General features: G+C 39.3%; 1 protein-coding gene across 2 annotated transcripts; it reads right to left on the reverse strand.

The window, feature by feature from the left end:
* Positions 1-4,949: 4,949 nt before the first annotated feature.
* On the reverse strand, positions 4,950-22,743 carry UBA2 (ubiquitin like modifier activating enzyme 2). Of its 2 annotated transcripts, XM_064519687.1 has the most exons (17): positions 22,493-22,743; positions 19,091-19,174; positions 18,744-18,814; positions 17,528-17,592; positions 16,997-17,097; positions 16,714-16,835; positions 16,015-16,082; positions 13,474-13,595; positions 12,530-12,629; positions 11,814-11,974; positions 10,741-10,834; positions 10,529-10,641; positions 9,911-10,066; positions 9,213-9,309; positions 8,442-8,547; positions 7,547-7,683; positions 4,950-6,040 (listed from the first exon to the last, which is right to left on the reverse strand). In XM_064519687.1, exons 1-17 carry the CDS (start codon positions 22,634-22,636, stop codon positions 5,859-5,861), a joined length of 1,923 nt encoding a protein of 640 aa, XP_064375757.1. In that variant the 5' UTR covers positions 22,637-22,743; the 3' UTR covers positions 4,950-5,858. The 2 variants fall into 2 exon arrangements, with proteins under 2 accessions (XP_064375757.1, XP_064375758.1); XM_064519688.1 differs by lacking the exon at positions 18,744-18,814 and having other exon boundaries at positions 22,493-22,632.
* Between the last annotated feature and the right edge of the window lie 987 nt (positions 22,744-23,730).

Below are 23,730 nucleotides of genomic sequence, written 5' to 3' on the forward strand. Positions count from 1 at the left end.
TTCATCTTCTCCTTCCCTTAGGTATTTCAAATAATACCAGTTCTCAACAAAGCAATCTAGTAGCTCAGATTTAGGAGACTGCATGTAGTCTTAGTCATACTTCCTTGCAATCACAGGACATAATCAGTGTTTATTCAAACACAACCAGTAAACTTAATAGCAGCTACTACATTTGCATAAATGCATACATTTAAGTTAGCCAGATCACTTAACAGTGCACCCACTTAGTACTCTGAAGGTTAAGTAGCTTATTTCAGAGACTTGAAAATATAAAAACAAACCAAGTTTCTCCAGAGCTAAAATTTATCATGACATCATAAAAAGAAGGTCCCAATTACAATACTGTAAAACCTCATCTGGCAAAGGAATCAGATAGCATTAGTGAATTCAATAAAAAACAGAAACACTGCATGAGATTCAGACTCCTATACACATCTCCTCCTGGTCTCTGCTGGTGATTGCTCCCAGACTGACTGCACATGCCTCTTCACGGCACTCAACAAGCACGGCCAGCCTGGAGCACCCCCCTCCTGACCTGGCAATACAACACACTTCAGCTGTCATGAGAGGGATCATTTTAGGAGAAGAAAGGGGACAGCAGTTTGTTGAGAGTACCAATTACTTGTATGTTTCATGGTATTTTCCATATAAGAAATCACATAACATTACAGATAAAACAGTTGTTAACTGAAAATATTAAATGCATTTGTAAGAAATAAGGAGCTGTTCCATGAGCAGTGGAAGCAGCAAAGGCCGCTCTGCTACAGGGCTGTTCTAGACGCTTTGCATCCTGCAGCTCCTCCCCAAATCCCCAGTAACGTTGCAGTCTGGTTGCCCTCTTTGTCCCACGGAGCTCTCCCGTGGCTACGGTCCCCAGGACCTACCAAATCCTCAGCCGCTACATGCAATACCTCCAGGTCCCCCCCACCATATCCCCCTACATCCCTCAGCAGGCTTGTCATCCCTCGCCTGTCTGCAAAGTTCCTCCTCTACAACATCTTTAATTCTCTCCTACATCTATCTTGAGCCTTCCCTTTATAATATCCACAGCTCCTAGCACTTCCCAAGCTTCTCGTTAGGTCTCTTAGCGCCCTCTTTCCCCTGCTTGCTTCTGCTACCTCTAGCGATCATCTGTCAGATGGGCAAAATGCATCAGGCTCCCACGTGGCGCTGTGTACCCGCCGGCAGCAGGTGGGTGAGTGCGGCACAGCTCGGCTGAGTGCTCCCGCGGGTCCCTCTCCCCTCGCTGCACACACTTACTTGTAGAACTGCAGTAGCTTCGAGATCCCGGACAAATGTGTTTAACATTCGCAAGTAGCTTCGAATGCTGTTGAAAAGGACTGGCAGAGCAATTCTATATGTATCTTTTCTTTAGGAAAACCATACTGAAAGTGCTTCACTTTTCTCTCATATGTGAATGAAGTAGTATGCTGACGAGAAAGACAAACATAATGACATGTATATAAACAGCAACATTCTGTTGTTAATGTAAACTGATATCAAGCTATATATAGATTTACACACTTTACCCCATTCTTCCCTTAAAGAAGCATCAAGGCTTCCACGTTATGGCCACGTTATTAAACTGCCTCCTCCTCCCATCCCTTTGTCCGTAGGTGTACGGTCTCTGTAATCATTCTGCTTAGACACTAGCTCAGAAACAGTCTCAGGCAAACAACAAAACAAAGACTTTTGGCTTGTGTCATATTTGTTACATTTCTTTCATCCTCATTTCCACATTCTTGCCAATTCAGGAGTACTTCAGATATTCAAAACCGAAGCCTTTTGTCCTTACAGTTGCAAAGAGAAGAAAGAAAAAATCTCTACCTATACCAGCAGAAAAACAGAATACAGAGAGGACCCGCCCCAAAATTTATTTTCCGTAATTCAGTGTGTGTTCAGTTTTCTAATCCAAATTTACAACTTTGGGGTAGTAGAGATAAGGCTCAAAGCAGACAGTATCAACAGTAAATACGAACTAAACACAGCCTTACTTTACTTTCTGAGATCTAATAAACGGTTAGCAAGAGGTCTTTGTGTAAAGGTCACAACTTGAAATGGCACATCAATCTGCTTGCCAGCTGCTGGAGTCAACAGGCCAGGAAAGCATGCACATCTCTGTGTGGTTCAATGCCGAAATGGTTTCATAAGGCAAAATTAAAATGTCACAAAGAACTACTACAAGCATTACATCAATATCTACAGGTTAGAGTTGCTTTTTAAGAAATAGGCTGGTACAAAGCTGTCGTGTCATGGCCCCAAAAGCTCTTTCTTCTGACTTCAATGGTTATCAACTGCCCCTTGAAGGAGCAAGTCCTGTACTCAGGTGATCCTGTGAATGTTTTGCGAATCAGATAGGTTGTGTTTCTGTGTAAAGTTTATTCTTTCTTACAATAAGATTGTGGGAAAATCCTCACAAATTTCTTCACTGTAAGTCAGGAGAGCTTCAGGAATCTCTAGTTAACTGCTATACAGGTGGTCAATACACTTTTCCATGCCCCAGTGCAGAAAAGGCATATTGAACTAATAGCATACAAAGACAGGTAATGGATACCCACACTCACAACTGCATTTAACTACATTAAAATACTCTACTAATTTTCTAGTCCTTTTAACACATGGCACTCAAGTTCACTACATGAATAGAGATACAAACATTATGAATCATTTTTACAGAGAAGCAGCCAGAAAGGCTTGTCTACATCACAGAATTTGCAGCAGCACAAACAAACAACTAGAGAAAACTGTGTGACAGAAAAGCCACTTTGTATCACTGCAAATAACGATTCATAGATCGATTTAATGACCCTGGCTCAAAAATCATTAGTGGAGACAGAGCCTACATCAGGACTGCCCAGCTAAGGCACTGAGGAGAATTTCTACTCCATTTTAATGCTTAAATCTCATGTCTTCCAACAGTATTTCCTTCTATGTTAAGTTACTGCTATTGGGGCAATAACACAAATGTTGAAAAGCAGGTTGCTGGGTTTTTTTTAACTACTTGAAAGCTTAGTAAGTGCTTCAATTTATAATCTGCTCTCAAGGTCAAGAGAAAGTGTCTACACTAATACAATGTTGGTGACTAGTAGCCAATTAAGGATACTGATACTTCCATCAGTTTTGAAAAGCAATTTTTCATTTAGCAGAGGCAGTTTGCGTTTTACTCGTTCATTCAGTATTACCGAACTTAGTAAGAACCTAATGAAATAGCAGAGCCGCCTGTCATATGTTCTACAGAAACAGTCTGTTTAAAGAAAATTATTAAAAACTATCCCACTTTAAAATATTTTACAGGAAGGATCTTGGAACACTTATAGCAATCTAAATATTTCATACCCAAACCAGAGCAGCACAATTACATCTCCTAAATACATCAACATGTATTTGCTTATGTTATTAAATTCTAGGCTACCTTTCATGCTGCAAACAAGAAGATACATAGTTTAAATTCTGTGCTTCTTGAAAATCTTATCTAACCAGTGTCCTGCAGTGGCCCCTCACATCTGAGCTGGAATGCTTGGTTAATGCCAAACATTTTTGCAATCTGGCTTTTTGACAGAGTCAAGACAGTTGTCTACCACCCTGACAGACTATTACCTACGTCTTATTGAACATTAGCATCCCAGATATTTTGAGAAACTAATCTTACGCTAACACTACACATCAGCTTAAATGCTAGATAACTTAAGTAGAAGGCCGCAAGACTGAATAAAAATCCCCCTTCTTACTCTTCTCTCTTTCCCTGCCAGATGTGCTGGTGCTGCATGTTATTGTAGAAATCTGTTTCAAATCAGCTCATATGCCATTCAACTTCCAAGTCTTGAACTCTCAACATCAGTAAAACTGATATGATAAAGTTACCCAGAATTACAGCTTTTACCATAACTAAACTCCTTTAGTTTTCCCTGTGCAAGCAGGGAAATTTCTCAGGTAGTAAATAAGATAGAAAAAGATATTTTAGACACGTTACACATGCCATGTGCTTAGATAGGATTGTGCTCCTCATTGTGACGTGACAAAGCTCTACCACACAGGTAACAAGCAATTTCACAACTAACTTAAGAAGCCAATAAAGCTTTATTTCTAATAAAGCTTAAAAGAAAATGTCAATTTTAATTTTCCAGATTATGGCAATCTGCACTTCAGTGACATCTGAGATGTATGAAATTCTAGTGCTTTAACTGCTTATGGAGAAAACTATAAAAACTTCCCATATAGTGTTGAAAATACTTTTACCCCTTTCATTTACATCTTTACCTCTCAGTCTTCACTGACGGTGGCCAAGAAGCAACTAACTCACAAGCATTTACAATTTCATGGTAGAGAGGTTTATGTCTCCAAACAAGCCACTGCATATGACTATTACCTAAAAGAAGAGATAAAACATTAATTGCACTGTAGAATCCTACAGTTCTGCACCTCATTGGCAAATTAATACTGATGAAAGTGGCCTTCGTACTAGACAGAACCAGATGCAGAACTGAAACCTAATGAAGTGTTTTTGTTTTTTTATATCCTCCTTCTCCATTGTTAATATCTTGTTTAAAATTTAGTCATTTTGCAAACTAAAATAGAATAAATCTCATTTGCTTAATATCCCTGCTCTCTAAGGCTAACACCGAGTACTTAAATGTTAACAAAAGCAGTTCTGGTTCACTGATACACCAAAGTTTGCAAGTAATTTCAGCAGGGCGACAGTAGTTACGATGGATCAGTGTATTCTAAGGACCGACGCTCACAATTTTGACAGCTACCAAAACATTTACAGAAATGCAGTAGCTTCAATATATTGTTCCTAAAAATAAACACTTTTGCTCTATGCACAAAGCGTAGTATATAAAAGACCAGTGCTTTCTCTTTCTAAAAGCATGAAGTGGTGAAAGCATTTGTACATGGTGGTGTAAGTGCTCCAGCTGAAGAGGCCAATAATTGATTGTCCAGGAAAAAAAAACATTCACAAAAGTTTTATTAAAAAAATCCCCTTTCACCTCAAACAAGTGAAGCTTAAGTTCTGTACTGCTAGGTTATGTTTAAAAAAATGAAAATAATACAGTAATTTTTGAAGGCTATACATTGTAAAATCCCATAAATCAGCGTTAACTTGGACTGTGCAAGCAAATATAGCAAGTATTTCAGATGTCATTTATTTGGTCCATCAGATGTACAGTATAGTAGTAGTATCTGAGTTTACAAAACATCAAATATAAATAACCTGAAACTGTAACAATACACAAAAATTTGCTTCTTACACTGACATACCAGGCAGTACGAGCTGAAAAACTTGAGTAAATTAACAGTTTTACAGTAATGTACATAGTGCCAGTTGAAGTTTAAGAACACTGTTAAAACATGGCACTAATTTGCTTTAGTGAATTTTGTCCTTTACTTGAGTTCAGGGTGTGAAAAATATTTAGGACTAGGCTAAAATATTTATCTTCAAGCAAAAAAAAAAAAAAAAAAAAGGCTTACTTATAAATTTGGGTATCAAATGATGACCCTTTACTAAATGAGGGTAGTTTCCTTTGTCCTATTGAATTATACCTAAAAAGTATTTACACAAAAATAACATGCTTTTTTTCTCATGACATTTTACGCAAATACTTATGTGTAAGTTTTTATAGACTATGTTTCTACTACATTTAATATACCATATGGAAAAACTTCTAAAGAGTCTATTGAGATGAAAGCTTGATCATCAAGAGGAACAGACATAAATTATTTAAGCCAGTGGTTTGGTATTCCCTTGGAACAAAGGTCTTAAAATTAGTCTAGTTCTGGACATTTTTCACACCCCCAACATGATATGCTGTTACTGTATTACATTATCTGAATCATTCTGTCAAGGGGCATTTGCATATTCAGTCTAATGCTATGATTTCATCTTGCTCTTCTGTCTGCTCTGTACGCACTCTCTTAGTACTGATGCACTCTTTATCTTCTAGTTTTCTCTTACGGCTTTTATTTTCCATGTCATCATCAATGTTGCTTGAAGGACCTTCATCTTCAGAATCAACAATCAATAGATCATCTTGATCTGGAGCTGCAAAATATATGTTTTTAATTCCAATGGATACTGCAAGGATAGTTTATCCTCAACCCAAATTTCATGTCACAGAACAAAAATAAGGATGTCTCTAACACAACAAATACATCTTGCAGCATTCTTTGTCCACATCCTTTGTCATTCAAATGCAATAATACTTTTCAATTTCCCTGAAATCCAAATAAAACAGGCTTTTCACATGTTTCTACCTCTTCACAAAAGATGAAAATACCACAGTCACCCAAAAACATGGGAAATGCATTAGACAGCAAGACTGTTTTGCATGTGCAAAACAGAAGAATTGCATGCTATCTGCAGGAGTCCCTGAGGAAAGAACCTTTACACACACTGAATCACAGTCCAGCCTCACCTTTACTAGCGTATTCAACAGAACTCTCACCAGAAGCCAAATTCCCTGAGAGAGAGAACACGAAGAAGAAAAGGAGTGGAAGGGGGAGCAGATTTTTAAAAAGAGCTAAAGAATATCCATAGATAGTATAAAAGAGGGAAAAATAGAACCAGATGGGAACTTTCCAGAAACCTGATCCATTTTGTTTCTTTCTAAATAAAAATTCACTGTAAAAACTAATTTTATGCTATTTTCTAGTATTAGTTTTTATTTAACTTTAAATAAATTAGATCAATGCTTTAACATTTAGTCTCCCCTGAGACAAGTAAGATGCAGGTATCATAAACAGGACTGACAGGCAGATGAACATCATCCCAAAGCGTAAGACAGAACTACAGATATTTGTGTGTGTCACAACAAATACTCAGATTTATATGCTATCCCTACGAAGCAGTAAGGCGTTTCCAGTACATTAGCTTTTAATGCTTAAACATCTTGTATTCATTTGAGTCAAGCTATTCTGAATAGATTTAAAGAAACATTCTGTGTTAGGAAGGTCATGGTATTTTTTCCTGGCTAGCAAACACTGTTTTTGCCATGCTTTGCTCAACGGGTGAAAAATAAGTAAGTTATTTTGTAAGTAAATAATAATTACATCTTCTTAAATTAATAAAATTAAGTATGATCAAAGACAGCAAAAAAGTATTAATCTGCAGAGAGATGGTGACAAATCATCTTTTTCTTCAAGTAACAGAGTGACCATCAGATAGAATGGGTCTGACTTTATTCAAATCACTATGCAAATGATGCACTTAAGCCAAATCCAGCCTCTCCACCAATCTTCTGTGAGTTAAATAATATGATTTCAAGGTATATTACTGTAAACCTTTATAATAATCTCAAATATACATTTTTACTATTCTTTATATATAAAATACATATATGTATAAATATATGTTTATATATACACATATACATATGTATATGTGTACATATATGTGTATATACACACACAGAGGTAATTTAGATCCTTTTCATTTCATATTGGCAAAAAGAAGTTATGTCCTAATACTAAAGACAACTAATGTTTTAATTGGACTGCACTACTGAAAGACTGCATTTCATTTTGTTTAATATGCATTTCTATTATTTACCTGTTGATGTTGATGGTTGCGCTCCATCATCACTACCATTGGTAATGTTCTTGGGTGTTGGTTCTGGTGGTTTAGGGCCAACTTTTTCAGGAGCATCACCAACAACTTCAAATTCTACATCTTTTTCTAGGTCTTCACTGTGGAAAAATCCATATTCTTTTAAATAACTAAATGAAAACAAAAATCTGACTTTTTAAAAAAGAAATTCATTCAACTATTACAGCACCCTACAATTATGACAAAATAAGAAAAAAAAATAAAAAAACAAGGAAAGCCTGTTCAGTTCTCCTTCATAATGTATGCTCTGTCTATTCATACTGTTTCACCCACTGCCCTGCCTTAAAATGCTTAGGAGAGGAAAAAAAAACCCATTATGTGAGCTTACTTTTCTTCCTCAGTTTCACATTCCTGTTTTCCTTGGAAGTGTAGTGTGTTAAAATTATTATATATAATATATATACCTCTTATCCACTGTTAAAAACACAGGCCAATTATTTTAAAGTGATTTCTATTTGCATTGTTGCATCTGATTACAGGTAGTCAGACAGATGATCTATTATTTAGCAGGGTTTTTTGGTCTTTGTTTGTTTTAAATCCTTTGCAGTTTCTCACTTGTTGGCAGCTCCAAAAGTAAATTTATTTTTTTAACTGCATTTTTCCTTTATGTAATGATCATATTAATTCAAATAAAATAAACTCTTTCCAATTACTACTATAATAAAAAACACTCAAATTATGTCAATTAATAAAAAAATAAAAATTCTTCTTTAACCTCGATATTTACTTTCAGTAGCTTAATCTTTGAGTTTTATTGTGAATTTAAAATTCTGTATTGGAAATTCCATATGGAACTATTTAAAAATAATACATGAAATAATTATTTCAGAATCCTTACCTATGAAGCACATTGATTAACAGCGTATAGTCCTGGAGGAAATCATCTGCTTGTAGTCGAGTGCCATTTCGAATTCCAAAGTCTGATAATTTCCTATGGTTATTTGCTAGAAAAATAGTGAAATACTGTGGTGTATATGGGTATTTATATTAAGATCTTATTTAGTATTAAAATTCAAAAACTATCCTTTACACCTGAATAAGTTTGATGAAATTAGCAGTGCAGAAATTTTATGTAGAAAAATAAGACTAACACTTATTGGCTATATTTAAAGTAAAAGCTGACTTTTAAGACTACGGGGAGTTAAACCTATATGTTTGACTTATTTACCCCTCATGCATCCAGTTCAAACACCTCATTATTATTACATTTAGGAATGTTTTCTGGAGAAGATAATATTTGTATTACAATAGCGTCTACAAGCATCATCCATCCTAAGAAGATCATATCTAAGAATCTAAGAACAAGAAAAAGAATGGGATTACAAACAGGAGGAGATCACTGGAGCACTTCTATAGCTGAGTATTTACTCTTGAAGTAGTTCAGATGCTCAAGGTGAAAGCATTTTATACAGGAAAGCCAAACACTGCTTACAGGCACGTAGACAATAGCACTAGCTATTCTTAAGCCATTTACATAAACACAAGTCCAGTTCTCTTCAAATATTAGTCCAGGGGATGTATACTTAGACATATGCTATACTTCCATTCTGTACATCTTAGTTACTTTGAAGCTTTTATTTACTCTTAATAAAAGCTTCAGTATGCATACCTTCTGTTTCTCCTTCTTCTGAAGAGATAAGGATAGTTCCTTTCCCATCATCTATTTGTACATCTGGTGCTACCATAGCAAATTTTTCTTTCACTATCTGAAAAGATGAATATGATTATTACTATCTTACTTGAAATTACTTATGAAGGAAATAAGCTTAAGTTATGATGATTTTCCTATCCCAGTCCACGTTCATTAAAGCATCTGCTAAAGCCTGTAAAATTATTATTTTTCTTTTTTTATTCCCACGAACAAAATAATTATCTTTTTGCTATCTGAACCCACAAAATCTAGCCACTACAAAAACCACCTGTAAAACCTGTGATCTTTCCTTTAGAGGTTCAGATACTATGCTGAAAAAAATCTTAGAATACTTCAAAAAAATTACAGAATTACAATTCAGTTGTTACTACAACATAATAATGTGGCTATTATATTTTTAAACTGAAATACAAATCGAATTTTTTGCTGTTAGATATGAGTAGGCTTTAAAAATATCAAAAACTTACAAAATACAAGCATTCTTTCACAGGAGTCAGAAGGGTACTGACTAATCTAGCTTTTCTTGTAGCTGAGAGAAATGCAAAGTATAGAGCAAATATAAACAGCTAAAGTACAGTGGAAAATATATTTAGAAAACTACAACTTTAATCATGTACATTACAATCAGAATAAAAGCTGTAGTTAATAAGATTTACCTTATCTTGGAGCGTTAACACGGTAACTTTGTGTACGTTAAGTTTCACAGTCACTTCTGGCTTACTTGCACAAACATAACAGTTAGGATTTGGTGGATCCAAAGCACAAGGAACCAATAGCTTCTTTCTGGGATTTGGTTGCTTATTCAGAAAAATCTTGAAGGAAGAAAAAAACAAGTTATTCCTTAAGTAACAACACTAATAAAACTTGGTTTCCTAGAGATTTATTCTTAGTCTCATAGGATGTTCTGTTCCCTAATCCTCTTTGACATGCCTGTTGAGCAGGAGAAAGTGCACACACATTACGGCCAGTCCACAATGACACCTGTGCTGATAGACCAGCTACTGCCAAATAGACATGTAACATGAAACAGCTGTATTTCTCAAGTGGTGTCAGAGTCTGGTTCTCTCCCTCCTATCCAGCAGCGTATTTTCATGAAATCAGAAGGAACTTAAGGATCCTTGAGACTTCCATTTCTCTTTCCACTGCAGCTGAAACTTTCCAGCACATTCAGGATCTACTGGGGTAACAACTGACAGAGAATAAAACTGCGCACCAGTCAAAGCAGGTTAATATAATGAATAACAACAAAATAAAGATATCTTATTCCCACTTACCGTTCTACACTGATCTATTTTTCCTGATAAAATCTTCAAACCCTCCAGCACTATCAGACCAGCTATTACTGCATTAGTAGTAGCTATAGCTGGGATAATATTTCCTGCCATTGCTGCAAAATAAGCAAGAGTATGCAGATTTTTAACAGTAAATGAAGACTAGAAATTTTAGATATCTATTTAAATAAAGTGATGGTATATTTTATTCTTACATTTGATGTCAAATCTGCTCTTCATATTCATACTGAAAACATGCATCCTGAGGTTTGCAGCAGAAGTGACAAAATCCATTGCAGAAGGATCATCCTGACAAGAAGTTAATGCAAAAGTATTTAAAATCAGATTATATATTGGAAAAATGCTTGCAGCAGATGGTTTCTAAAATTATTACCTTAAAAACACTTTAAGAAAGAGTCTGTATAAATCCAGTTCAAAGTTAATACATTGTCTCTTTCAAATGGTATGTTTAGGCAGAGCAGTAATAGTTTAAATATGGGTTTAGAAATTGTATTTAGTATTTTAGTACTGAATTAGTATATTAGTGTTAATAAAATGCCTTGTATGTTCAAAATGTTTAAGTACTCAGACTTGTAATATTTTATACTCAGTTTCAAAAACAGGTGTTTCAGAAATCGTAGTATAACAAGTATTTCACTATCTGTTGTAATACCATTCTATTCTTTTGTCTCCTCTGTATTTACATATCACTTTTTTTGTTTTATGCCAGCTGACTGCAGCAAGATCACACTGTCTCTGGAGCTAAAACAGAGGCAACTCTTTCACTTTTCATTTTTCTTCAGTAAAACTCATACTACATCACATGCCTACGGTCAAAGCTAATTATTCTGTACAACTAAGTGCACACTTTAGCTATGCACCGTTGTATAAGAACATATTTTGGAGAAAGCTAGAGCAAAACGAAAAATGAAATGGCGTTATTACAATATTCTCCAAATCACAGCTATGTATGACAACTACTTCTGAAGCTGTGCTTTTTAAAGTTGTTGAATTAAGTTATTACCTTACATCTTGATACTTAATCCTTAGACTAAAAGAGTAATAAAACATTAAGTGTCTAAAGTATACACCAGTTTACATACAAAAAGTGTTTTCAATAAGATGCCAGACATTTTTGTTCAAAGTAGTACTATTTCGCGGTGAAACTTTTGAGTCCAGTAATATTTGTACTACATATGTAGACTATAAGTGGTTCTTACGTATTCGGTGAACTAACCTTATCACATATGTAGAATATAAGTGGTTCTTATGTGTTTGGTGAACTAACCTTATCCCATATAAGTTCTGCTCCATCACCTTTCTCAGCTAGGTGAAGTCTCAGGGTTTCAACACTCTTTGAAAATAAGTGTGCATAGCTCTTTACATCCAGAACCTGCTGATCTTTCAAGACTGCCGAGGACTCATTTTGTTGGTCAGATACATTTTTCTCTTTGGGAAAAGAAAAAATAATTAAGACCAGGAATATTTAGAAATCCCACAGAAGTTCTTTCAAAGAGCTAATTTTTCCAATTTCAGTAAAATTAAATGTTTTCTAAACCAAAAAACAATGTCCTTAAACAACAGTAGCCCCAACATTTTACAATAAAACTGCATTTAAAACTACAAGCTATAGCTATCCTTATACCAATTGCCTGGACATGCACTAGTTACAGTAACTGTACATTTTCAGCAAAACTCAGCTGTTAAAAAATAAATGTATCTGTGTGTATGAGAAAGCCTCCCAGAATAAAGTAACATATAATTTTGTAAAATGTGAATTTTGCATGACCAGTACAGAGCATCTGAAATAACAATTCCAAAACAGTTCTAGAAAATTTGTTTTTTGTGTACAGAAGAAATAAAAATCTGCTGGAATCACAATCAAGTAATACGTTCATCATCAGTACTCAAACTGTGGCAGTGAGAAAACATTCATATCATAGAGATGCATTAACTAACAGGAGGTATGACTTACAGATACACAAGGGAAGGGAAAACAATTACCTTGATTTTGTACCTCAGCCCAGTCCAGTGGCACTGGAGGCTTTCTTTTCCTCCAAAGCTTATCCATTGTCAGCAAATATCTAATGTCATCTTTGAAAAGCTAGGAAATATTAAAAAAAATTAAAATGTGAGGAAGAAAAAAAAAACGTAGGTACTTTTCATCTGCTTTGAATATTTGCTTCTCACCTTGAAAATATTTCCAACCGCCTAAATAAATCAGACTACACAGAAGAAAAAGGTACAGGTACAAAAATGATCTTATTCCCCATCCTCTAAAACTTTTTGCTTCACACAAAGGAGACACAGCTCTGATGATTTTTTTTTTGTTTGAAAAGTAAAGTAAGTCAAGAAACAATAATCCAAGCACTGGGTACATCTGCCTACTGAAGCCATCATTGCAACTATTTGTATATTCTCCCTAAGATATTGTTATCTAGATGTCAATGAACAAATGAGCATCCAATTCCAAGGAAAACGGTTACTGCCAATCAATACTGTATCTCATACTCCTTTCCTGTTTATCTACTTGTGGCAGCTTTTTAGAACAAAAACTCCTAAAACAGCTTTTACTTCCTTACGCCAGGGTCTGATTACACGCAGGGGGTGAGTGATAGCTCTTTCACCCTCAGGCTGGATTGTGATTACGCACAGTGAAACTCCAACAGGATTCAACAGTTTGAATTTTTTTATATTAAAAGTAATTCAAATGAAGCTTTCTGTGTACAACGTGGAACCAGCTGCTGCAGCAGTAGCACAGACGCAGATGGAACACCATAAAACAACCAACTGTTGTTAAAGACCAACACTACAGCAAAACTGGTGGAAATCATGACATAGTTGCATAATTGATGGCTAGCAGTAAGCATATAAACTGTGTTTTGGATCAACTTTAAAGCAGTTCACACACTTTGAATACAGACATTTATTGGGGGCAAAAATGATACCTTAGTAAAAAGTTTAACTGGATCGTATCCAGTTGATTTAGCCCACTCCTTAGTTGAAACACGTTTAATCTCACCATCTTCATTGGATGCTCGTGCTCTGGCTTCCGCTTCTGCTGGCTCCCCTATTAACAGAGTGTTAACCAAGTATTTTAATTAAAAAACAAACAAACAAACAAAAACCCCACAAACCCACATCCAAATATTTCACCTAGAGTCAATAAACAAAATCATACAGGGACATAACATGGCCTTACTGTGCTCAGCAAAAGCTGAATTAGACATAGCTTGACTGCTCCTGTTTGCTTCTGTAACTACCATCCACGAATTTAACTTGATGCCACCTAAATCCTTTATTGGCAGAAACAGTGAATAATTGTTTCCCATTTATTTTCTCCACATTATGTTGTGATTTCATAAACCTCTAATCATCCCCTCTTAGTAGCCTTTTTTGCTGGTTAGAACTTCAACAGAGAGAATCAGCTTCCCACGTCTGGTCCTCCCTGCTGCCCTTCTCTGTACCTTTTCCAGTTCTACCATATCCTTTTGGAGACAGAAGGACCACAGCTATACAAAAAAATTCCATGTGCACAGATGCTCTTCATTTTCCGTTTCTTTCCCAGTCATGTCCAGCACTTGCAATTGTGATTCCTAATAAGTCGCACACTGATGTTCCCATAAATCTATCTATAAATATCTTGACTGAATAGGAACAAGTCAACTCAAAGACCATCATTTTATATGTAAATTTGGGAATGCTGCCCCCCTCTTCACCGATGCACCACTTAGTATTTATCTACACAAAGATTCACCTGCTATTTTATCTCCCAGTTATTCTGTATTGTGCAGCTTTCTGCAACTCTTTGTGGTTAGCCCTCATCTTCATTATTTTGAATGATTTTGCCTAATTATGTATGTTGAACAGACCTGGTCCCATTCACTATCTGAGAAACTCTTCTAGGCACCATTAATCCCTATCACTTAAGTACTTCATCCACATAAGGATGGACCTTTAGCCTTTTTCCATGGCCACATAGCTCCTTCAGGTTCCTCACCAACAGCTCCTGAGTGCCTTCTGGAGATTCAAAACTGTGTCAACCAGATATGCTTGTCCACAGGTTTGCTGATTCCTTCAAGGACCCGAATAGTCATGTAAGGCATGACTTCCCTTTACAAATGTTGTGTTGACCCTTCCCTGACACACCACTTATGTCCACTGCTTTTAACCAAAATTACAGCTACTGCTAGTTTGCTTGGTACAGACATCAGCCTACAGTTCAGTTCCTGGAATTTCCCTGGCATCCCTCTTAAAAAAAGTAGCATGGCATCTGCTCTCTTAAAGTCTTCCAGCAGCAGTTGTTTTAACTGGGTTGTGTGCCACTCACAAGGTTCAGTTATTTCAATCTGCACTTCCTGCAGGAATACTGGTGGGTGAATATTATCTGATATTTGGAGAATCTGAAGTATCAGAGGATCCCCTAAGCTTGCTCTCTCAAACCCATCCACCTATCAAAGGATCCAAAAGGAGAAGCAGAAGATGCTTATTCACCTATACACTAACTACAGTTACCGTCATTACAAAAAATACAGGACAGGTACAAAACACCCCTCAAAATGAGCATATTTCCTGTGCATATGAACGTGGAAGTGTTTCAGACCAGAAGAGTTCACACATAATCCCTGTATTCCCTTGCAATCCCTCAGCCAGAAGTTAAAAACGAAGAGTGACTACAAATATCACTCAGTTCTCTGTCCTCAGTTCAAAGGACAAGACTCCCAGCTCCAGGGAAGGAAGCACTCCCTCAAATACAAGTATATAGGGTCTCCACCCTGTGAAGATCATTAATATTTAATTTTCACCTCCAGCTCAATTTGCACTTCAAGTTTCTGCGCACACAGTGAAGACAGTTTACTCCACAGGCACCAGGAGTCTCTGAATATATAGTGAAAACCTCTTGATCTAAATCATATATCTTACACCTGGACGTGTTAACCCAAACTTTATAATTAGTGAGGGTATGACTGTTCCTCACAGCTGCTCTACCCACGTTATCTCTGACGCAACTAATGATTGCCAGTGACCCGTATTAAACTGCTGTAAAAAAGTTTTCACAACAGCTGAACAAATCATTTTATTAACTTTCAGGCTGCCCACACAGCTACAGTTTTGATAACTGAGACTATTAAACCATTTTGAAGAGTATTTTTTGCACACTGGCCACTCTTAAACATCTTTGACACACTATGTATCAAGGAAACCAAAAGACACTGAAATTGCTTCATATTTCTAGTAAGCAGTAGTAAGTGGGTGCTAAATTATCTACAGCGTACAAAAAGGTCTGTAAGGGAAACTACTGTTAACACACCCCAAACTCTTGCAGCACATGGGTACTGTAAGTGGAATCCTCTTAGAAGAAAATAGAGCTAAACTGCCTAACTTTAACTAACTTTAAGAAACGGATGGAAACAAGTCATAATTTCTGAAATAGAACTTTTAGTAATTAGACAGTATTCAAGTAAGCTACTAGTTTATATCACACTCACAGGCAGCTTCAGGATCAGCTCTGTCAGGAGAGACTTCTTGATCAGCATCTTCTTCCCCAAAGAGCTGGCTATATAATGATTAAAGATAAAAACAGCACTAGATTGTAATCATATCTGGTTAAACACTAAAATATTTCCTAACTGACATGCATCCATCTGAGAATTCTTACTACTAGAGCACCACTTCATACACTGCTTTTTAAGTTGGTGGAATTCATCACATGTAGACTTAACACTGACAATACAAAAAGTCCAACTAAAAAAATGAAGTAAAACAGATCTGTATAACTTACTCAATAGTTCATTTGCCTTATATTTATATTGCAGTACTGAATGCATTGCCTATACACCCTCTGTAAGATCCTAGCAAACTTTACAACTGTCGATACAATAATTATACTGAAAAATATATCAACTTCACAGAAAAATAAGTGAAGGATAAACTAATCTCTTAACAACCCACACTGTTGCACCCAACTTCTCTGCCAGATTTTCTGTGATACTAGAACAAGCCCTAAGTACTAACAGACATGTTATCTTTATATTAAACATACAGGTGAAACGGAAAGATTTCTCGATAATCCACATTCATTTGCAAAAAAAGTGTGTCCGTTTTGTTTCTCAGACTGTAGGTATCCCATTTAAAAACCAGAACACAGAGTGAATCACAGTAACTATTTTCTTTAAAAAATGACTTACTTGAACAAATACTTAGCCCACACAATGCAATGGATAGGTTCTGATGGCGTATTGCGGATTGTGCAGCCTGGAAAAGTCTTCTGAGTTGGTTTAGGATGACATTCATAACATTCTGTCACTCCCTGGTGAAAAGTGAAATATTTATTTGTCACATTGTGAAGACTACTGATAGTACATGTTATTACCAGATGAACTGGAAGTGTATCTCAAAATACCGAACACCTGGCTGTCTAAAACAGCCAGTGATTTCAACTTTGAGACAAAGAGTAATACACAACCTAACCTTTTTAATAACTGTTACTTGTCCAAGGTAGCCTGCAGTTCCACTCTCTATAAGAGGAACATCAGCAGCCAGACACATCCTGTTCACATGGTTACGGGCAGCTGCAAAATGAAGAGTTTTCAAAAAATAATTTGAATAAATAGAAAAACGTTTGACTTCTCCAGACTCAAACCAGACTCCTATGCAAATATTTATCTAGAATCTGCTTTATTTCATTATACACAAAACTATGCCTTTTTAATAAAGCCAGTCTTGCAATTAATACAAAATAGACTGACGCTATTAAATACAGCAAACTCAATTGAGAAGTCATATATGTACATAAAATACTCATCTGCTCCCATAAAACAGTAATATCAAAATTAATATTTACTTTGTAAAAGCATTGACTACACTTTCAAATTTCTAGTGATGCGCACAAGTATTAGTCAAACTACTGATGGGTTAAGAGGACACCTGTCACTTGACTGACATTGCAGAAATGCTAATAGTATTTTAATCTCAAATATAAAAACATAGGGAAAAATTCACCTCTGTTATCCAGAGCATTCATAACCAATGTAAACTGGCGGAAGAACTCTACATTATAGTCAGGGCTACAGAAAAGAAAAACAATATTCAAAACAGCATATGAAAGTTGTTGGTTACTATGCCACAACAGAAACTACACGCATGCAAAGTAGACTGATATTCATGGGATACATTACACATATCACAAGTTGACTGCTAGCCATTGATTACTCCATTGGCCTTCTGACCATCTTAAAGCTGGGTAAAAGCATGAATTTTATACTACTGGAAAGGAGCTACTCCAGTTAGTGCTAATGTGACCAGTGAAACAGGCAAAAAACGAAAGTGTGATTATACTGCTTTGACCTAATGAGACAGTTGGCTGAGCTGCGGTAACTGACCTTAAAAACCATCAGCCGAGGCTAAAAGGTTCACACTGTAATTACCACAGCTCATCAGACTGTTGATAATTCATTATGCTGCAATAGTTCAATTGATTTTGATTGTGCCTCCATATGCTTACAAGTCAAGACATGGGTTTCTAAAATCTTGACACTTTCATATTTTACATTGCATTTTTCTAATTAAAAAAAAAAAGACGACGAAGAGCACAAGTAAAGAGGAAACAGGATTAACAGTTTTACAGTTTCAGGAAATGAATGCAACTAGTCAGTGGTTTGATGAGTAACAACAGCAACATCAGACCTCAAACCTTAATATTAAAAGAGCATGACTTTTTAAGAAAATGGAAAAATAGGAATTAAAACATGGGAAATAGCTAACGAAAAGCTGCACGATTTTGTGCTTTACTAATTTACCATGGCTCGGTATGACATTAACTAGACTTTAACAGTTTTGGACATGTATAAAAGATATTCACTTACACACATACACACTTCATTTTTTTTTAGATCATGGACTCAACGTTCACATTTACTTTCATCTAATTATTGCTCAAAACATCTGGGCATCCTTGAAGTGTAGAAACTTCTACATTAACTGTTGTTAATAAAGGGGAAATTAGACACAAACAAGTAACTACAGCTTACTAACAAAGCATTAGAAAATTCATGCAAAATCTATGTTCCCACTCAAGTGTATGGTAGTCTTACATTTACAACCATTTCTTCTTACTGCAACAGCTTTGTAAATTATCTTAAAGCATCCCATTGTAGCATTTAAATAACCCAGTATTTGCTAGTCGAAACATGTAATTAGAGCTTAAAAACAAACATACTTCATGATGCTATCATGATAAGCTATAATATTAGCTTCTGGATAAAACTGTAAGACGCTTTCCTTGGCAACCTAGAAATGAACAAAAACAAAACATGCTTATTTCCTTCCTTCTTTCTAAAGGTAAAAGCTCAATACCAGTTTACTAGCACCTTACAGATTTAAATACATTTGAATGAAGTGGGTAGCCACAATCAGCCCAACACTTACTTTAGCAACTGTTCCGCACAGAAGACAAAAATATTGTAAGCAGTAGTATGTACAGTAGAAACACAGTTGTGACATATTCCTAACACTGACCATAAAATGCTAATACTGAATGAGACTTTAGCTTTAACTTTTTCTCACCTGTGATTTTGATCTTCCAACGTGTTTCTTTTGAAACAAAAACTGCCTGTTGAGATTGCTGACATCAATAGTATCCAAATCAATCTACAAAAACACAAGAAGCAGCCATTTCACTGTTACAGAAGTAAAAAGAACAAAATCATTACCAGACCTTTGAAGCAACTGTGACTGAGCAAAGAACATGAACTGTAGAGGTCCATTTCCAGAACTGCACATGGACAGTTATTACATTTGCATTACAGCAACCACTGAAGCAAAAGTGATCAGTTAATCATCTTCAGGAATACGCAGATTTTAAATAATTATTAATGATGGAAATGCATCTCAAAACCAAAGGGCTGCATGACAACAAACTCTTCAGAAAGAGTCCCTGCTAAAATGCACGGGAAATGCTGAGATACAGATGCAGAGCAGCCAGCAGGACGTTAACGGAGTGACTCTTCTGGTGACCAGGGGTGGAGAGGTCGGGGAGAGCTCCCTGGGACCAGCCCGAACGGACTCGGAGGAGATGCGGCAGACGGCAGCCTGGCTCCCGCCAGGCTCGGTAACTCCAAGACGGGACTAACCCTCCCAAACGCAGGCCCTCTGCCATGCCTTCCCCCAAGGCCCAAGAGAGGCTGCTCAGTAAACTAACTAGTACTTCTGCTTCTGGTTTGCATTTGAACACAGCTTTGAGCAACTGAATCAGTAAACCCCGGGCTGCATTGTCACCTAATTCATATACTGCAGGACAAAAGCTTTTACTATTTGTCACCAGGACTGACCGCTTAAATGCACCTTACAAAATTATGACATCTACTTACAAAGAAAGGCAATCAAGACGTGTAAAACCAGAACACCCAAGGTATGCAACCTCAAAGAATGCCGTAGCCTTAATTCCCCTATGAGCCATGTTTCTATTTCAGTATTTTACACTGGCTTTACTTTCCCATTGTATACATTAATGCTAGAATTAAGCAGATGTAAATAAAACTTTGAGAAGACATATTCGAGCCCTTGTTGCTGCTACTTTAAATGAAAAAAGTTTATCTGGCCGACTGCTCTTGTTAGAGGTCCTCTCCTGCCCCCAGCATTTTTAAACAGGCGAGGGGAGGGAGAGGACTTTTCTGAACCTCAGTGAGGTATTTTCCCCAAACTCCTCGATAACGCCAGCGCAGTCAGCGTTGTAACACTTTCAGCTTTATGGAGAGTATTAGCAGACCGACTGCAGCGTTAAGTTTGAACAGGACCTACTGAGCATGCTTTCATTTGCTTTTAATTTCTCATTATTTCAGTTTGGTTAATAAAAAGCATGCCACACACTTCTCATGGAGGAGCCGTCGCATGCAAGGGGCAACTTCCAAACTTAAGACTTCCTGTTGTCTGAGGGAAATATGTTTAATTTAAGGATTATGTTTTAATGTACTAACAACTGTAATATCCAAAGATTTTTAAACACCAAATAAAAGCACCTGCACATGTAAAAGCAAAAAAGAAAATATTTCAGAAACGTCTTTTCCAGTGGAAACTGTTACTCTCCATTACACACAGTATCCTAGGAATCACCTGCAACACTAGTTAAGAACATTTAGCCATCTTTATTGGACAGTTCCCTTACATCAATAACTTTTACACAGCTCCCACTGTAGTGAGTTAGAAGGAAAAGACCTCAGAAGCTTCTAAAAAGATATATGTTACTGTTCTCATTTCAGACTTGCATTTTGTCTAATTTGATTATGTCCCTGACTCATGAGGACAAAGACACTGTACTTCTCAACAAAGCATGGTTAAGCTACATATTTCTGAACTGTACATTCAAAACTACCAGAATTTTTATCATGGTTTTGATTAAAAAAGGGAAAATCTGCCATGGCTTACCTACGACAATAAAAAGCATTTTCTTGCATTCAAGTTTACTACTCTTTTTTAATCAAGAAAAACCTACAAAAATATCACAAACACTAACAGAAGCAATTTTTTTCATGACAGCAAAATTCCTCTTTGCATAACAATTCTCTTTTTGCATAACAACTCTTTCTCACCTTGTCCTCTGCCCACCCATTCCCTACAGCATCAAAATGCTACGTTCTTGCATAAAACACTGCCAACAATACTTTTAAAAGAAGATGGGCCTGATCCAACATCTACTTAAATTGGTGGAGTCCAACCAAGTTGGACTTGAAAACACAATGCAAAAAATCCAAGTACAACACGGGAAACAATAAACATACCCCAGCCAGATTTATGCCTGACAGCTAACTGGAAAATCAGGAGACACTAAACTGCCTATTCGAATGGACCGCAGGAGTACACAAATGACTGAGTAAGGGAGGAGAAAGGCGGAAAAGCAGCGCAGGCAGCGCAGGCCTCTGCTCTTCCCCCGCGCTGCACCCGGTGACACGGTGCTAAAGCCGGCTGGGCGCCCGCGGCACAGGGAGATCAAAGGGGCCGCCTGGAGCCGCGCTGCAGCGCGGAGCGCGGGGGGAAGCTGCAGCGCGGCGCGCGGGCCCGGCAGGCAGCTCTGTGCACGCGCCGCGAGGCGAGGCAGCAGCGGCGCTCGTGCAGGGGCTGCGGCAGCTCGGGTGACGGCGGTTTGCGACGTGCCCTGCCCGGGGGCCCGCGCCGAGGCCCCGCTCCCGGCAACTCGGGCGCGCGAGACCGCCCGGCGCGGCCCCCGGCGCAGCGGGCGCCACAGCGCGCGCGCGCTCCCGCGACGCCCCCAGAGCGCGCGCTGGCCGCGCCGGGGAGGCGCGAGGGCCCGCGGCCTGGCTGCGGGGGGCGCGCGCGCGGGACGCCTCCGCGGCCGCGGCCCGCCAGCCCCGAGGCGCTGCCTGCGCGGTGCCGCGCGCGCTCCCCGGCGGGCGGCAGGAAACAAAAGTGAAAGCGGCGGCGGCCCGCGGGGGGGGGAGGCGGCCCCGCCGCCCCGAGCTGACAGCTTTACAGCGCCGCGGCTGCGAACACGCCGCGCCGCCCACGCGTTTTGTTCCCCGCCGCAGCCCCGCGCCGCTGCTCCCAGCGCGACCCCGGGCCGCCGGGCGCAGCTTCCCCTCGCACGGCGCAGGCAGGCGCCGGCGGCCCCCGGGGGGGGGGGGGGGTCGTCCCGGGGGCCCCGCGCGGCGCCGCCCCCCCGCGCCCCAGCTCGGCCCGGCCGCCAGCGCCGCGCAGCGCCGGGGCGGGGGCGCCGTGGCCCTCCCGGCCGCCCGGGGCAGCGGCGGGGCGCGCAGGCCGCGGCCCTTTGTGGCGGGCCCGTCCCCCGGCGCGGCGGGCGGGGCGCGGCCTGCCGGCGGGGCGGCTCTGGCGGGCCCGGCGCCGTTTGAACCCGCGCAGACATCGCGGCGGGACGCAGCGCCCCGCGCCCGCCCACGCGCCGCCGCCGCCGCCGCCTCAGCCCCGCCGCCCCCCGGCCCCGGCCCCGGGCCGCACCACGTCGATGTTGCCGAAGCCGGTGAGCACCAGGTCCTTGAGCAGCTCGCAGCCGATGCCCCCCGCTCCCACCACCAGCAGCCGCGCCTGGGCCACGGCCTCCGCCAGCTCGCTGCGCAGCGGGCCCGACACCGGCGCCGACATGGCGGGGCGGGCGGCGGCGAAGGGCGGCGGGGAGCGGCTCCGCGCGGCTCGCCTCGGCCGGGCCGCACTCCGGACAGCGAGCCCCGGCCGCCACCAGAGCGCCGCCCGCCCGCGCCTGCCCCTGCCGGCCGGGAGGGCCAAGGGAGGCAGCGGCGCCGCGCGGCCGGGCCGCCGGTTCGAGTCCCGCTGCCCCCCGGCGGCCGCCGCCGGGAGCCGAGGGACTTCAGCCGTAATTTACCCCTAAAGAAGCAGTTTTGCAAACATACTCCATCCTTTTAGCTGTTTTTTTTTTTTTTTAACCTACACTCAGGAGACCTATTTATGCCGTGGTGTTAAGCCTGTACAAAAAGCTTTAGGGACACTTACTTAAATTACTCCTCCATTAAGTCTATTAAAATACAGCAGTTTAGCCTGAGCCACCAGGGAGCTCCACAGGGGAGCCGAGGCCGTTTTCACTACAGCAGTCCGATCAGTTTGTAAGCGAGCACCGGACTGCGGTAACAAGCCCAGGGCTGTACTAACTCCTGTCTTCCTGCATCCGTGAGAACAAAGGCGCTAACAAAAACCTCCACCTTTCCCCAGCCACAGCAACACAACTGTCAAAGCTCATTTAGCCATATAAACTTACCTCTTTTAACTGGAAAAAAAAATCTACAGAAAAGCTTCATCATAAATAAGATTAGTCACAACAAGGCCCTTTCAACTACTGCCCACTGAATCTTCAATCTGTGGCCAAAACAAGTAAATCCAATTTGATTTTTAAAATAATACTTACATTAAGCTTCTGACTGCTAGCTAGTCTATTGCTAGTGTTATACTGCTAGGATCCAGTTTGTAGAAACTAAGTAACTAGCAGTATAATAAGTAACTAAACACAATTGGACAATCTTTCTCCTTTAGTTTCCTCCCCAAAACATTTAAAAGTGTAACTACCATCATAAAACAATATCCATGCTTATTTCTGCATGTTTAAACAAAGTAAGCAAGTTTTCTATACCACTGCATTTTACAAGGCATGCTATGTGTATTTCTACCAATTAGTTATTCTTGAAAACAAGCCCCACATCATCAAATGAATTAATTTTTCAATTTAG

This window comes from Dromaius novaehollandiae, chromosome 13 (assembly GCF_036370855.1).
Source record: "Dromaius novaehollandiae isolate bDroNov1 chromosome 13, bDroNov1.hap1, whole genome shotgun sequence".
NCBI lineage: Eukaryota > Metazoa > Chordata > Aves > Casuariiformes > Dromaiidae > Dromaius > Dromaius novaehollandiae.